Raw genomic sequence first — 17401 nt, forward strand, 5'->3', positions numbered from 1 at the left:
TCATACCTACTCAGGCCAGAGACTTCCATAAATAACTCTCAGTGTAGTTTGTCGTCAATAACTGTAGTTTTCTTTATTAAATAACGTGTTTGTTTGCAGGTACTGTTGAGATAATTACTGCCGTAACAAATGGGACACAAATATCATCAACATTGCATCCAATTAAATCCAGGTCAGGTGGCTTAAGACAGAACTAAATCTGGGAACTGTCTAAGAGGGTGTGGTCTAATTTTACGATTACCATGCTTGATCGACTGCCATCTGTCTGCGACTAGCACCCAGATACGACATGCCAGCCAAGCAGAAATCAACACAACAGCATAAACTCGTTCAGCCCTGAATAAACACACCAATCCAGTTCTAAATGCCTTCTATCTAGAGCTTTACTTTTACACGGCTGTTCTGACTGATATATTAATAACCTTTGCTAAAATCAGTACAGTTAGCATTCTGCATTTGCAATTACAGCATCTTTGACATTTCTTCAGAAGACAAGTATCACACAGATTGAAGTCTGTGACCTCTTACATGTTGAGTTACTGTAACAGACTGAGATCTCTATTTCCCTTGTGAATGTTGGTGATTAACAGATTTGCTTAAAGCTAAAATATGCTCAGTACCTTTAAGATGCAGTCTTGGTGCAGTCCCATGGATTACAATGGGCAGACTAATACTGCAGGCAAGTCAGCTAGAATAAGTCAGTAAATGATAGTTTAAGCCACGTTTCACATTTTATTTATTTAGTCCAAGTTTCTCGAATGCATTTTCTTAGCAAGAGTGAGAGTGACATTTTGTTCTAATGGTACTTTTTAACAGGAAGGAGAAGAAAATGAACTGTCGGTGGACAGGTAAACTGTCAGTTCCTTCTCGTTAGAATACCAGGAACTAAAGCGACAAAATTACTTTGTAAAAAATTGAATCGTGTCGTAATTTGTTGCATCCCTGAATAGTTGCGTTCTTTTAATCTTAACTATTTTTCTTCATTCTGATAGCTGCATCACTCCTAAACCGTTAACAACATTTCTGTCCACTCGAAGTATCTAATATTTTATTAAACAATTCCAATGTGATACATTTTGGTTGCAAATGTTTATGTTAATAAGAATAAAGATAAGTATTACTATACAAGCTTTTAGATTATCACTAAGAATAGCTCTGGTGAGCAGAAGCATGACTGTGTAGTGTGTATAAATTATTTGTTCATTCATTCATCTTCAGTAACTGTTTTATCCTGATTAGGGTTGTGATGGATTTCTTTCCTGGCACAAGGTGGGAATACACCATGATGCCAAGGCATCATGCACGCACGCGCACACACACACACACACACACATACACACGTGCGCGCGCACAGACACACACACAGACAGGACCCTGCAGACGTTAAGTCGGCACTGCTACAGTGATTAGAATTGTTTAGAATAAGTCAAAAAATAACTAACATTTTTAAAATAACGAGAAAGCAATAAAAAACAATTTTCCAGGCTGATCTACTGGATCATGAGCAATATTAAATTGATCATCAGTGTGCATTATTACTTTTAATGTGATAATGAATCAGATACCACGAGCAAATCGTAAATATCTCGGTACAAATCGAGCCTAGAGAAAATAAACACCTTCAAATAAATCTCTCCAAACACAAGACACAAGCAATAAACTCATTTCCGGGTAGTAAATCATCTCTTACTGCGGGTTCTCTCGCGCGCTGTTCTGCCGGAGCTCGTGCACATTAACGACGGTCAGTCCGAGCAACTTGTCCGCTCCGAGCGGGACGCGGTGAAACACGCGCACCTGCAGGGGCACGACGTCCTCGGTGCGCGCGCCGTCCGCCGGCAGTGTGAAGATGAAAGCGGCGTCGTTCCCGCCCCACACCGGCTCCGCGAGCTTCTCCGCCACCGGCGTGCGGAACGTCTCTCGGCCCGCCTGCAGTGCCGTATACGCATCATTAGTGCCATCTTTCCCTTTGATCCGGAGGCCCCGCGCACGGAGCACCGACACCCGCGCGCTCACCGGGAAAAACTGCAGACTCTGATCCGCCAAAGACATAACCGGTGTCTCGCGCTCGACCTGTTAGTTAAACATCGCTTCTTAACGGAGAGGTGAAGTTAAAGTATCCTGTACTGTGAGTGAGACCGAACCTCCTCGCGCTCCAATAAACTTTTAATGTTTGCTGGTGGGCGTGGCTAACGGGGAAGTGACGCACGGCCATTGGACAGCTCGGGTTACTTAGAATGTTATTTTATACTGAATACTGAATACTCCTGAAGCAGCTAAGTTAAGGCAGAAAATATTAAAAAAAGTAACAATTACACATACATAAATACATATAAATAAAAACAAAAGTTAGTACATTTAAGATAAGGGGACAAAATAAAGATAAGGGGTCTTCTTTAATCACCTTTAGGTTTTATCAGTGAATCAGTCTGTTTATATCTTTACTATGATTATATATATATATATATATATATATATATATATATATATATATATATATATATATATATATATATCGTTATTTATGGATTCCTGCGTCATCACGTGTGCTGTGCACGTGACTTCACGCCTTAAAGGGGGAAAAACACCAGACTAATTCTGTAAAACTTCACCTTGACTTAACAATTTCATGGTCACTGAACGTATAAACTGTAAACAGCCTCATGTTGAAGCACAGAAATACAAAAAAGTTCAACAAAAGAAGCTTTCACATCACTTTCAGAAAGGAGAGAACTGAATTTCAGACAAAAAAACAAATGTAATGCAGACAATCACATTCTTAACCCAAAGGTAATCAGTCAGCCAAGACATGTTTGGTATCTTAAAGTTTAGAGCTGCTACAAATAACTAAAAGTACTGCATCTAATAAGTAAAAGATGTATTATCTGTTTGTTTACACCGTGCACACTGCATACCTTATATATAAAGACTAAGAATATACATGCATGAGCATTTTTGTCCAGAATAAAAAAGCCCATTCCTCTGATATCACCAAACATGATCACAATATATTTGTTCATTAAGAACAAAATAAATCCAACCTCGAGAGACATGACTGAAGTGTATCCTGGTAGTACATTTAGATATGAGAACGTGGGCTTATCGGATGTCAAAATTGTATTATTTTAAGAAAAAGAATAAAAGAAGAAAGAAATGCCACACATATAAGCAGGACAAAGATCTGTACAATACAGTGGTATGGCAGCGACCACAGATTGTACACAACTTGGCTTTTGTCTATTAGTGGGTTTGTTGTGTATTATCACACAAAGGAGAAAGGAGTGGTAAGGAAAGGTAACACTAAAAGGACAAAAATGACACAGATATTTGTTATTGTTTAAGGCCACTAAAAATACTCTTCTCATTAGGGCGGTACTGCTAGCAAACAAAAACAAACCTGAACTTAATAATTCACAGATGAGTCACATTAATATTACTTATACCTCCTTTCGCAGCTCTGACACAAGCCACAATATAGGGTTATGCAGCCTTATACACAGCAAGCTAAGAATCATTTGAGTTCCTCGACACCTCTCTATCATTGCTAACATTAGCTTTTTGATCAGTTTGTGCTACTCGACTGGTTAGCCTTCACTACCAAAACACATCAGTGAGCCTTGGGTGCTCATGACCATGTTACCATGTGAAAATAATGAGACATGTGACTCTTTCCACAAGCCATCAGACTCCTTAATAACTGAACTGAACTGTACTGAGCACAACATACACACACATCAACTGTATGGACTGCACAGACCTGCACCAAATTCACACACTTCCAATATACATCCATCACACTGTTTTTGCTCTTTGCACATGCTGTCTCATTCCAGTATTTTTGCACACGCAATATTGTTGAACATACAGTATTTACACTGGTCGGCTCAGTTTTTGTTTATTGTCTTTTGTGTATTGACTTGTATTTTTTCACTGTCTTTTGTCCTGGTCTGTCTTTTTTGTCTTTTATCTTGCACTGTTTCCACCAGGTTGCACAGATACACCTTATGTATCTAGGACTAACTTACTAAGTCCTTAGCTCTGTCTTTGTTTTATGTAGCACCTGGTCCTGGAGAAACATTGTCTCATTTCACTGTGTACTGCAACAGCTATATATGGTTGAAAGCTATTTGACTTTACTTGACCAGTTCACCCGTTGTCCTTCCTTGGACCACTTTTGGTAGGTACTAACCACTTCATAAGACCCCCTAAAAGACCTGCTGTTTTGGAGATGCTATGACCCTTTTGACTATCCATCACAATTTTTCCCATATCAGTGTCACTCTGTTATATAATCCCACTCCTTGACAGATGCCACTGTAATAAGATAATCATTGTTTTTCTCTTTAGCGGTCACTGGTTTTACTGTTGATCATTTAATTGTACAATAAAACTGTATGTACTGCCCCCTATAGGGAGAGAGTGAAAGTCTGAATCCCACCACTGATCACCCTTTAAACACTGAACTCACAATAGGCTCATTTTATAATCTTAAGAGCTAATCAAAGATGGTAAAGAACACAGTTCCAGCATCAAGTTAACTTTTACTGATAACTTGGCTATAAATTGTCCTGCTCTTATTTGTCCCTTAGTATAATTTGAACTACGAACAACTATTGATTAACCCGTCTAATTCTATCACCTTAAAATGTTTGTTTATTACACCTGCTGCTATATTTCACAGTTCTTCTGTGATATCGACATGCCAACAAAGCATGCTTAAATATGCATCTCAAATCTAAGGAGTGTTTCCCCAGGTGTAATTACTGGATACGATGGTCAACACCTACAGCACTGAAACCGCCCCGTCCTCTACTTCATATCATTATTTTATATCGGGTCTAGAAAAGTGAAAAAGAAAAAAGTAAAACAAGCAAATACAAGCCCCAAATGTTCACATATACACATAATGATGATACTTGGGGGTGATATTTGACAATTTAACATTTGACCATCATGTTCGTAACACTGTCAAATCATCATTTTTTCTTCTCAGAAACATTGCCAAATTACATCCCATGTTGACTTTCTCTGTGGCTGAAAAGTTAATCAACACTTATGTCTTTTCGTGTCTTGATTACTGTAATGCATGGCTGCCTGGAGTTCCTAAAGCCACGCTAAGTGAATTAGGCCACGTTCACACTGCAAGTCTTAATGCTCAATTCGGATATTTTGCTCAGATCTGATTTTTTTTTGTTTGGCTGTTCACATTACCTTTTAAAATGTGGCCTATATCAGATACCAGTGTGAACTGTTTGCTGTTTCGAACTGACCCGCATGCGCAAACGAACAATAACAATGACGTCACACGCAGCATGCCGTTGCGCTAAAAAGTTGGCGAGGTTATGGAGGAAGTATTGTATCATCTGGTGCAAGCAAACATATCATGTAATGCTATAATGTGATGTATTCAATGCAAGCATTATGAGCTGGTTCACGTAACCACTTTATATAACACTCGTAACACACACGTTACGTTTGAAAAAATCAGATCTGGGCCAGATTTGAGTGTTCACACTACTCCTGAAGAAGTCTGACCTGGTCACTTGACCCCAAAAAAAATCGGATTTGGGCCACTTTTACCTGCAGTGTGAACGTGGCCTTACAGTTGGTACAAAATTCAGCTGCTAGAACTCTGACTAGGACCAGTGCAAGGGAGCACATTACACCTATCCTGGAAAAATTGCACTGGCTTCCTGTTTGTTTTCGTATTGATTTTAAAATTCTCATTGGCCCCATATTTGTGTGAGCTGTTAACCCCCTACATACCTACACATGCTCTACGCTCCTCTGAAGCTGGTCTTCTGATTGTCCAAACAACACGGCTAAAAACTACGGGTGATCTGGCTTTTTCTTATTTGGCTCCCAAATTGTGGAATTCCCTGCCCTCAGAGATTACGAATGCAGAATCCCTGAGTGTTTTTAAATGCAACCTTAAAACATACTTTTTTAGGGTAGCTTTTATGTGATTTCTTAATTTGTTATTGATTGGCTTTTTATTTTTATATGGTTAGTTTTAGTGCCTGTACTGTTATGTGTATCCTTTACTTTCGTCTTTTATGTCAAGCGCTTTGAGAAGCTACTTTTAAAGGCGCTATACAAAATAAAGTATTATTATTATTATTATATTACACTTGTGTAAGGATTCAGACATGCAGTTTGCATGGCTCTAAACCCACTAAGACGTTCCATCAGAAGACATTCAGCAGACAGAAGTGTTAATACACGTTCATTTAATGAGAAACAGAGCAGACCATTCTAACAGGGTTCAACAGAATTCAAGATGACCTTCATCTACCATTTTCATGATTTATTTTTTCCTTTTATTTCATTGTCGTCCAATGCGCAGGATTACAGGATCAGCTTTTGCTCAGACGAGACTCTAATCTTATGGTGTCTACTGAACAGTACAGGCTCGTACAATGTTCTGAAGTGGCCATGATGATATTGTGTGTGTTTAATAAGCATATTATACTTTATGTCAAGTTATCAGCGTATAATGATGCACACAATTCTCTTTACTTTGATCAGTAGACAATTAGGTGAATAAACACCTAAATGAATGCAGACACTTTGCACCCAGCGATGCCCATTGTCAGATTTAGAGACCATAATCCAAACAGTGAATTTTTTTTTCTTTACGAGAAAAAAACAATAGACATTTATACTCTCACCGTTGCAGTTTCTTCCTGCAGAAATAAAATGTTTTCACACGGCAAATGTGTCTCTACTGTAACAGACGACTCACAAAATAAATAAATTAAAAAAAAAAAAAAGTATTTGATGTAACTCAATCTCAAGGAAAGTGAATGAACGTAATGCAGCTGCATAGATTCATGGAAAAGTATGCAAAGTAACGGTTCTGATATTTATCAGCAAAGCAACGGATTTCTTCAGTTCAAATCCAGTTCAGATTTTTCTGATTCTCTTCGTCTCAGTCAACTGAACAGTGAAATTCAATTCCAAGTCCTTTAGGTTCAGTATGACTAACACAATTTGTTTTATTTAGTCTTGTTTAGATCTGATCAGATCTTTTTTGGTTGAATTAAGTTTTCTGTTGTTCGATACACGAGTGATTCTTTCAGCTGAGATTTTGTTTAGATCGCTGACCTGTCGATCCGAAATCAACATGGTCTATTCCATTCCAGATCAGATTTGACCCGTTGAGTCCGATCTGCTTTGTTCAGCTAAGGTCGTTTGCTGAGCGATATCTGTTCAGTTCAATTTATTTCAGTTCAGCTTTTATCTTGCAGAGGAGTTCAGCAAGGCTTCGATCTTGGCCCGGTTTTAGTCTGTGCCGTGATTCATAAAATTCATCTTGCGCTTTGGGCACAATCAGTAGGTCTGCTTGCAATCTGCAATCACATATAATTGTAAATAATGATAGTAATAATAGCAGTGTGTGTTAGTATCTGCTCATGTTACCACCAGATCATCACATTAACATGATTAAGACTCAAGTCTCAAGGTTTGATTAGTTTGGTCTGAATTACCAGGCAGCACGTCGGCGATCAGGAGTGACTTTGATCCTCACCATTTCCCACTAAGGCTTTACTGTAGAGTTTCTGATGCTCCTCCTTCAACACCTCCTTCACCTTTTCCCGTTTTAGTCCTCCATCCCTGTAACAAACATATTTGATTTTCTCAATCATCAGAATCGGTGAGGACATTAACACAGCAGAATACTAGTAACTAGTAATGGCCATTTTAAGGAATTCTGTAATGGAACATTTAAAACACCATAAAAGTATGAAAAAGTATTGATTATTCAGTGTTTAAAATCTATTTTGTATTTATTTTGCTTTTTGATGGTCATAAGCAAGCCACAATCTGGTACAAGCTTTAGTACGTGAATCAAAACTCCCTTGTGTGTGGGAGTGTGTTACCATAGCAGATCGGCTAAACCTCCTTTCCTGGCGATGGCGGCCTTCACCCGGTTAGCAAACTGCTTAGCGTCCTCACCCTCCTACACACACACACACACACAGAGTGTGTTTGATTGTGAACTTAGATTATTAACAAGTTTTTAACTTACAAAATCATTGTATACAACAATCTATCTACAGCATCTATTTCCCCATTTCATGTGTTTTCTACAGTAGGTGTGCTATTCCAGCAATTACTGGAATTTTTGTAGCCACTTACAAAAGCATGAGCTTGGCACTTACATAACATTAATCCCACAACTGTACCAGTGCCACATTTGCATGAAAAACAAAAACCAGAGGTGCTCTGGGGAAAAAGACTAAAGGTAATAATAATGCATCAGAAAATAAACAAGAACATGGAGTAATTTCCATTTGTCCATTTTTTGATAATAGAAAGAAAGTAACCTTATCTTACACAATAAGACCTTCCTGACTTCTAATAATACCGCACTGTAGTGCCGATTATCACGAATAAACCAGGCGGAAAAAGTGACTGTACAGCAGGGTGAACACGGGCTTATCAACAATTTATCAGCAAAGAACAATAAAGGCTTGCTAGCAGTAGCAGCAGTGAGGCTTAACTGATCGCAAACCGTTGACTAAACGTTGGTATCTGACCTACAGCGTCACGGATACCAAAAAGTAGTGAGAAGTGTGTGTGTGTGTGTGTGTGTGTGTGTGTGTGTAATTATATATATATATATATATATATATATATATATATATATATATATAGATAGATAGATAGATAGATAGATAGATAGATAGAGAGAGAGAGAGAGAGAGAGAGAGAGAGAGAGAGCTAAAGGCGTTTAAGGAAGGAAGAGGAGCGAAGCCTGTACGATTTCTCTTCACTGCTGTAATGAAGAAACTGCTCAGAATGTGAAAAAATATAATATGGAAAACAGATTGGGATATAATTCGTTATAACACGTGCTAACATTAGATTAGAGCCTTGATTCACAAAAATGCTGATACTGCTTAAATTGAGCGAGGGAGGATGTGTCGGTTCTACACCACCAAGTAACAAACTTTAATCGCAGAAATAACAATAGCAAAAAAAAAAAAAAAAAAAAAAAGTTGCAGCAACATACATAAGCAAAAAAAACAATAAAATTATAATAATAATAAAATTAAAGAAAAAATAAATAACATCTTGGACTGGATCAAACCGAATATAAGCATAGTGTCTTATGCTTTTAATACAATGAATAGTTGATTGAGTTTGCACCGTAGACGTTAAACCTCACCTCTAGGTTCATGGGTGGCAGATACCACACGCTGCAAACGATGGCCCAGCTGCTCATCATGTGGAGGAGATAATTCACCATCCCGAACTTACTGCTGTTCCAAAAAGCATCTCCGAACCTTGGGTCATACTGCAACACACACACACACACACACACACACACACACACACAGATACAGCCATTTGGGGGTTTTTTTATGCATGTGCACTACATGGTGGTATGAAGGTGGTTCGATAACACATTGTCAGTGTATAACATTATAAAGAGAAACACACAGTCACCTTTATAGCCACTGGATAGATGGTGCATCCGATTTCAAAGCTTCCCTTCTTAAACATCATTACTGAGGTGTTATTAATGCAGGTGCCTGGAAGAAAATATGTGTTAAATATGTTCCAGTCTGCAATGAATGAAAGGAAAAAAATTAACAGCACTAATAATTTCATGGTATTCTCACCTTCAGGGAAAATGAGGATGGGCAGCTTGGTTTTGTCTGCTACATGATCACTGAGTCTGCAAACAAACGATCAATCAAACAAACATGCATCCAAACACACTCATTTCTCTTACAAACATCAGCTTCATGAGGTTATGAATTTGTTAGCAGGCTTGGGATTATAGCAGCATGGACATGAGTGTGTCCTGTTTATTAGGTCATGATCAATTAGCTTAGCAGTTTTTCGGTGTTTTGTTGGTGTAGCTTTACCTTTTGGCCACTAGGTGCCGATCTTTAACCTCTGATCTCTCAAACCAAATGTGAGGACAGGCTTTAACCATCGCTCTCTGAATCATACCCATAAGGCCACCATGGACCTGGCCAACCTAACACACACACATTTATTTTAAACATAAAGTCTGTTTATTACCCTGATCATAAAAAACACAACCAGTAAAAGAGTTACCATGGCGTAGCAGCCGTCGCTTGCTAGGATGATGACGTCGATGGGTGACGTGTGATTGGCCACACAGATGCCTCCATTCTTGGGTTTGTTTTCACTGTGGAAAGGAGGCTTTTAGATGAAACTAGAAAATAGAACTTAATAAACTTTTCAATGCCACATTAAATGTTCTTTAATAAAACAGCTGCAGGACATTTAGATTCCATTAAAACCAAATGCTCTTCGTAACACAACACAATTCATTGTACTTTGTACTTCATTGTGATTCTATATACATATATTTTTAAAAAAAAATACAGATCAGATGCATTTTTAATGTGAAAGACTATTTATTCAAAACACGTTATATAAAAAATCCCAACCCTTTATTTTAAAGTTTTGTGATAATCTCATATACCAAGAGGTCACACAGAGAAAAGTAAATAAAGAGGCGGGGCTACCTGTCGTGGTACGTGATGATGGCGGTGAGAGCGCGAACGCAGATCCTGTAGCACATCAGATGAACTTTTTCACTCAGGAAATTCTTCATGCTGTCAGAAAGAAACATCACCTCTGACTGAGCATCACACACACAGCACATTCAGAAACACTGCCTCACATTGTGCACTATATTCTATACTTTATACACTGCACTTTCTGTATCGACAGGCTGACAAGCTAGAAAATGACTGACAAAAGTGAGACAAAGGCATGGTTTGAAGCAGCATCATCTTCTCTGAGAAGGTCATTAGCTGGGCTGAGACAAAGTCTAGATGCGGTGACATCAGCATGAATGGTATGACAAATAAGAAAGATATTCCCATTACCTAGCTATTAGTTTAAGGTTAATTACGCCACAATCTTGTTTTCTTTTTCTTGCAACAAAAGCTCTACTTTCTATAATAGGTTTGCCTGGAATCTTAATAAACCTCCGGCACTAATTAAGATAATGGACTTACCGGCCATTAGGGAGCAGGCCGATGAGTGACATGAGAACCACGAGGAGTCCGACGCCGGTAAAAGCCAGAGTGACCCTGCATACATTCACACAAACAATATTAACTTTTCGTTCTGACAAAGTCACACCGTGTTTTCTTAATCCTTGATAAACAATCCTGCTCAAACATAGTGCACTATTTATCCACCCTAACCCACAGCAACATCAAATAAGCCACAGCAGGTGTAGCTCTCCTCAGGAGCTGTATGTATAAAGCGTACCAGTCATTGTTTCATAGCGTATGGAGTGCAGCTGAACTCGTACACGTCTACTACACATTCAAAGATTCTTTCCCCCATGATACACACGTTTCATGTCAGCAAGTCAATTTATTACCGTGTTCACAATGAAGGAAAAATCTAAACTAAGCGATTATATGGAAATACACTAGATACCCCAACGAACACAGAAAATGCATAGCATGGTATATGCAGTTTGGGTTTAGGGTCTTTAACCTATGGCTGATTTGTATTTGACATCCATCCAGTCTAACCCATGTACCCCAGACCATTAGGTGGAACAACACTAACAGATCATCGACACCTAAGAGGATGCACTATGTCTCCACCCTGTCCCCTGGCGCTGCACCCTACCTGAGAGGCAGCAGGATGCCGTAGCGGATGAGCATGCCGAGTCCCCACAGCGCCGTCAGCCGCGTGCTGATGTTGTGGAAATTGTAGTTATAGTTGCTGCGTGTCAGCAGGTTCCATGACTCTAGCTCTTCGGCTGTGAAGCGCTTTGTCACCTCATCGTCCACGATACTCTCGACCCCGTGGCGGCAGAAAAACATGATGTCCGACATGTCGAATTCGGCCTCGGCTCCGGCAACACGACTCACTTGATGTATTTCCTGCTCCAGAGACACCAGGTCCTTCGCTATGATCCCTAAATGGGGGAGATTTAAAAAAAATAAATACATTTAAATAAATAAATAAAAATCACATGACGTTATTGTCTAATATACATGACACTGCATCTGCGTGCAATCCTGAATTAGTCAACAGAAACACTGAGAGGCGTGTCATTTCTCTGATGTTGTGGCATAAAACAAATATTTGCTCTGACAATAGATTCCGAGTACGCTGACAGGTTTATATGAGCACTTCTATTTTAGTTGAGTGGACATACAGATCACAGAGCTCCAGGACAGATTGTGTAACTAATCGTCCTCAGATGGTGAAACCAGACAATCTGTGCATTAATCTATGACCATAATTTACTGATATGCACTCCAGATGCTTTGTTTTAAGACTCGGGCAAAGACATTCCACCCAGTGAACTTTAACTGGTGTAACTGGTTCTAGATCAGTGTTGGGATTAAATGAGAAATGATGAACAGCTGGTGTTTACATCATCCTTTACAGTGTAAAGGTAGTGACAATTATCTCACCATTGGTGTAGGGTTTGTAGAGATGCTGGTTCTTCTCTTTCGCTCCTCTCTCCATCCTCAGCGTGGCCCACTGAAACAAAAACACACCGGTTAAGAAAAGAGCAGAAAAGACTAAAATAGCTGCTTGTTCTGCTGATTTTGAATATTTCCAAACACTGCTGCTGATTTATCTAACCATATCACACGAGTAATGTGATATTCATGAATATGGAGTTAGGTCATGAAAAGATCTGCAATCATACAAAAGATTAAAATATACATACAAGATGACTTACCAACATTGTATATTTAACATGTCGCAAAAGATCAATTTGGTCTTTCAATGTTTATTCATTTTGTCATGTTCATGTGCACATGCATTCATCCCACTGTCTCTGACACAATGTCCCTGACACACACACACACTTTATCTTGAACTTCTCTTGTGAAGTGTACTTTGTGACAATAAGCAATTATCACACTGTAGGTATTTCCCCATCATTTTACGCCCACCTCGAATATTTTCAGCAGTGTATTCATGTAGAGCCGCCGAATGCCAAAGGACACACCGAAGACCGCAGGCACGATGATAAACACCAGCAGAAGTGTGAACCACACGGTGAAGGAGATGCCCAGGAGCATGCAGATCAGCCCATCGAAGGGGAAAAGATACGACTCCATCGCTGTAGAGACCCGGGTCAGCGAGCATTCACACACAGGGACTGTAAACTGTATTGCGTTTAGAGCCTCAGTTTCTGAAGCCTACGCTGAAACAAGGCCTTCATGGGCACACCAGCAAGCTCAGGTCTACTTACTGAGGACACCAGGAAGCAAACGCCAAGCTAAAGTGTTTATACATTTAGTGTTTTTATTGTTTATGTCTTTTTTTATTCCATAGCGCTCCAGAACATTTTCAGTCTTTTCTCTGAACCGGAAGTCCACCACATTCACGTTTCTGTAGGACTAGATTGAAAAAGAAAATCAAACACATCATGTTATATATGATACAGAGACGAATCAAATCATTGGAAGATAATTATAGAGAAATTGAACTTGCTTCAAAAATGATATTTAAAAAAAATCCTGTCCAGTGTGTATTTTATATAGTGGTTTATTATTTTGTTTTCTTGACTTGACCTCAGTGAACAGTTTCCATTCTGCTGTTTGTGGTGCAGTGAGATTTCCCTTCACTTCATCCCTACTTAAAGAGAGTTATGCAGCAGGAAATTACACACCGGGCAACAAAATAGCACCAAAAATAAACAAACCCTTTATAAATATTTCAATACAAACACGTTTAATGTGTCTCAGTGTGACGTTTCCAAGAAAATATCAATCATCTGACTATTTACTGCTTAAGAGAATTATTCAAAGTTGGTTTCTTTCTGTGCTGGACTATGGTGATGTGATTTATATGCATGCTAATTTATCTTCACTAAAAAGATAGTCACAGATTTGTGACTAATGCTCCTACACGTACCCATCATTGTACTTTGTTTGATTTGGTTGGCTGGCCCTCTTTGTATCAGAGGAGAAAAATGTTTATGTTTATTACCAAAGCTCTAATAGGTAAACTGCCTTTGTTTATCTGTAGTCTTTTATCTTATTGTTCTGGTAGTTATAAAACTAGATCGTCCTTTAAATCACTTTTAACTGTGCCTAGATCATACTCTGAGTTTGGTAAAAACTGCCTTTTCTTGTTCTGCGCTGAGTATTTTGATGCTAGATTTTTGGTGCTCCCATCTTTAAATATCTTTAGAAACCTTTTGGGGTCTCATTTGAAGGAATCATGTTCTTGTTTTACTTAACATTTATATCTTTTGTTAGTTCTAAGTGCTGGACAGGACTTTTTTGTATTGTTTGTCCTGAAATATTTTTGTGTGAAACTTTGTGTGCTGCTATTTTCGGCCAGGACTCCCTAGTAGAAAAGATTGTTTTATCTTAATGGGATTATTCCTGGTAAAATAAAGAATAAATAAATAAAATAAACTAGACTCTACGGGACTGGTGGAGTATAAACTTGACAGTTAATATAAAGCAAATAAATAGATCAATTGAGAGAGAAATCAACAACCTTATAGATTTTATAACACGTTTATATTCTGTACTGTAAACCCGGCTAGTTTAGATTAGCTTAGCTTAATTTAGCTTAGCTTAGCCTGCTGCTGGTACCGTTACGCACATAGAAGTAGAGGTTTTAGCGAAATATATCAGATGAAATGGGTTTATTATTTTATATTTATATGAATATATTATACATATATTATATTTTATACGTGAAACGTCTCACAAACCTTCTTTATCAGCCTGTATAACAGCATTAAAGTGCACACACGATGTAAACTAACTATAAAGCTTAAGATAAGAAATAAAACATCACTTTGTACGTTTTAATAAACAGACACAGAATAAAACACTAAATGTCATAAAAGATCAGTTCTTTGTGGTTATTTGCTGATTAACAAGCGAACAGTTAACGGTCAGAGCTACAGCCATAAAAAAGCTCGCTAGCTTTTAAGGCGTTTAATAATAAAGCTAACAGGCTAATTTATAATCACACAAGATTTACAAACTCACCCAGTTTTAAACACGTATAAGCGACGCGGGTCTTCTAGAGAATATGTCTCATAATTAAAATGCTGATCCAGTGTAAAAGAAAACGTGTTGTTGTGAGAAATACGGACAAACCGGTAAGAGAAAGTAGCAACAATAAAGCGACAGCAAAACGGAAACCGGAAATGGGAAAAAATTAATCAAAGACACGAGCGGGAAACGCTTTATAATTTTATTGTTCCGTCTAACGATATTTATGTGCAAATATAAAACATAGTGAAAGGGTCGAATTATTGCGTCTGTCGTATCGATTCTTGTTTGTTTGTGTAATTTAACTGGAGACATATTTAGCAATTTTGTTTTCTGTATATAAATATTCAGCTTTCAGTCCGTGTAGATGTAATACCAGCTCTGTCCAGCAGGCGGAGCGCTGGACCATGATCTTATTTAATTACCTTAATTTTATTATCTCGATAATGCTTATGATCTTATATATTATTTTTAGTTAGATAGATGGATTGCATTTAGATAGATAGAAATAGATATTCAAGACTTTTAAGAACATTGTAATTTTTTTCTTTTTTTTTTCTTTTTTTTAAATATACATGTACTTTTCATAGTGAATTAATAAGCTACAATACACAGCCCATAGCTTGCTTCTGAGTCCCAAGTTCAGTGATGAGCTTGAGTTGCTGCCTGTGTGAAGTTTGTGCAAGTTCTCTCTCGGTTCTTGTTATAGTCCCTTTGGGTTCTGGGTTCTCTGGTTTTCTCCCCCAGCCAAAAAACATTCAAGTGGGTGGGTTGGTTAAGGTAAAATGCCCCTAGCTGTAAATAAGTCTGTGAGATCAGTCTTTCTTTCTTTCTTTCTTTCTTTCTTTCTTTATTTTCTTTCTTTTTCTTTCTTTCTTTCTTTCTTTCTTTCTTTCTTTCTTTCTTTCTTTCTTTCTTTCTTTCTTTCTTTTATTTTCTTTCTTTCTTTCTTTCTTTCTTTCTTTCTTTCTTTCTTTCTTTCCTTCCTTCCTTCCTTCCTTCCCTTCCTTCCTTCCTTCCTTCCTTCCTTCCTTCTTCTTCTTTCTTTCTTTCTTTCTTTCTTTTTTCCTTTATTTTCTTTCTTTCTTTCTTTCTTTCTTTCTTTCTTTCTTTCCTTCCTTCCTTCCTTCCTTCCTTCCCTTCCTTCCTTCCTTCCTTCTTCTTTCTTTCTTTCTTTCTTTCTTTCTTTCTTTCTTTCTTTCTTTCTTTCTTTCTTTCTTTCTTTCTTTCTTTCCTTCCTTCCTTCCTTTATTTCCTTCCTTCCTTCCTTCCTTCCTTCCTTCCTTCCTTCCTTCTTTCTTTCTTTCTTTCTTTCTTTCTTTCTTTCTTTCTTTCTTTCTTTCTTTCTTTCTTTCTTTCTCTCTCACTCTCTCTCTCACTCCCTCTATCTCCATCCCTTTTTATATAACACATTACATCTCAGTACAAACTTATTCATGCAAAATCGTAGGATTAATGGAAACATTTGATAACTCACGCCATTAATAGAATTTACTTTCTGCCACTCTGCAGGCATAGAATCAAACACTCAAAACCTACTTTAACAAAATGAAGAAATTTTTTTCATTTTGCAGAAATTCTTACAGAACACACACACTCTCTGCTCCTTCTTTCTCACACACATTGATTTTTTTTTTTGGATGTGAAATTTTAAATGTTGACACTCACAATAAAGATCAGAACACATACAGGACTCCATGTACATGTCTAGGTCAATATTACATTCATGCAGGAGATGAAACACAGATGAAGACTTGTGTTTACAACATAAAAATAATTGTACGTTTGATCTTCCTATTATGACTTCCTATTTTCTCAGTGTGTATTATTATTTCTATCCTTAATGCAATGTAATTGTATATTCATTACAGAGCTGCTGTTCATAATCATAAGCAAATGGCTCCCTGTTGGGTGTAGTGCACTTCATAGAGCTTAAAATAGAGCTTGGGTGCTATTATTATTCTCTATGTAGTGCATTAGATATGTAATACATTTATTTACATCAGTATGTCAAGTTCATACACTGTGTGCTGCACTTTGTAGGGAGCTGTATCCCAAATACCTGCTGACTGCACATACAATGAACCCATTACATTCTACAAACGTCCCATAGGGCTTTAGGGCTCCCTGTTGCATCAATAGTGCCATTATTTTATACGCTAGTAACCTAGTAATTATAAAATATATAAAGATATTGCATGCATATTGATCTAATGCACTACATAGGGTGTAGGTGCCTTTATTCTACTAACTTCCATCCCAAAGCTTTGACATGATGACGCTACAACAGAATGTGATATACAAATGGATCAATACAAATCGATCAATGTACAGAAATAGTACCAGTAAAGAGTGTGGGATTGGTAATGACGATATTTATAGCAGCTTTAAATGAAAAATAA

The 17401-nt window shown here is 37.8% G+C and overlaps 2 protein-coding genes across 3 annotated transcripts in view; both read right to left on the minus strand.

The window, feature by feature from the left end:
* Positions 1 to 2168, minus strand: part of rab11fip1b (RAB11 family interacting protein 1 (class I) b) — a 17555-nt gene extending 15387 nt beyond the window's left edge. Inside the window, exon 1 of one of the 2 annotated variants that reach the window (XM_060896665.1) lies at positions 1691 to 2168. In XM_060896665.1, coding sequence (XP_060752648.1) covers positions 1691 to 2049 — 359 coding nt within the window. In that variant the 5' untranslated portion in view covers positions 2050 to 2168. The remainder of the gene's footprint in view (positions 1 to 1690) is intronic. The other variant, XM_060896666.1, reaches the window with a different exon arrangement.
* A 4042-nt stretch (positions 2169 to 6210) lies between these two features.
* Positions 6211 to 15138, minus strand: gpat4 (glycerol-3-phosphate acyltransferase 4). Its single transcript, XM_060896179.1, has 14 exons — positions 14994 to 15138; positions 12930 to 13379; positions 12438 to 12507; positions 11641 to 11932; positions 11010 to 11084; positions 10512 to 10601; positions 10075 to 10168; positions 9879 to 9994; positions 9630 to 9685; positions 9454 to 9539; positions 9173 to 9301; positions 7881 to 7960; positions 7488 to 7614; positions 6211 to 7349 (listed from the first exon to the last, which is right to left on the minus strand). Exons 2-13 carry the CDS (start codon positions 13095 to 13097, stop codon positions 7506 to 7508), a joined length of 1365 nt encoding a protein of 454 aa, XP_060752162.1. The 5' UTR covers positions 13098 to 13379; positions 14994 to 15138; the 3' UTR covers positions 6211 to 7349; positions 7488 to 7505.
* Positions 15139 to 17401: the final 2263 nt, after the last annotated feature.

This window comes from Tachysurus vachellii, chromosome 20, assembly GCF_030014155.1.
Source record: "Tachysurus vachellii isolate PV-2020 chromosome 20, HZAU_Pvac_v1, whole genome shotgun sequence".
In the NCBI taxonomy this organism is placed as follows: domain Eukaryota; kingdom Metazoa; phylum Chordata; class Actinopteri; order Siluriformes; family Bagridae; genus Tachysurus; species Tachysurus vachellii.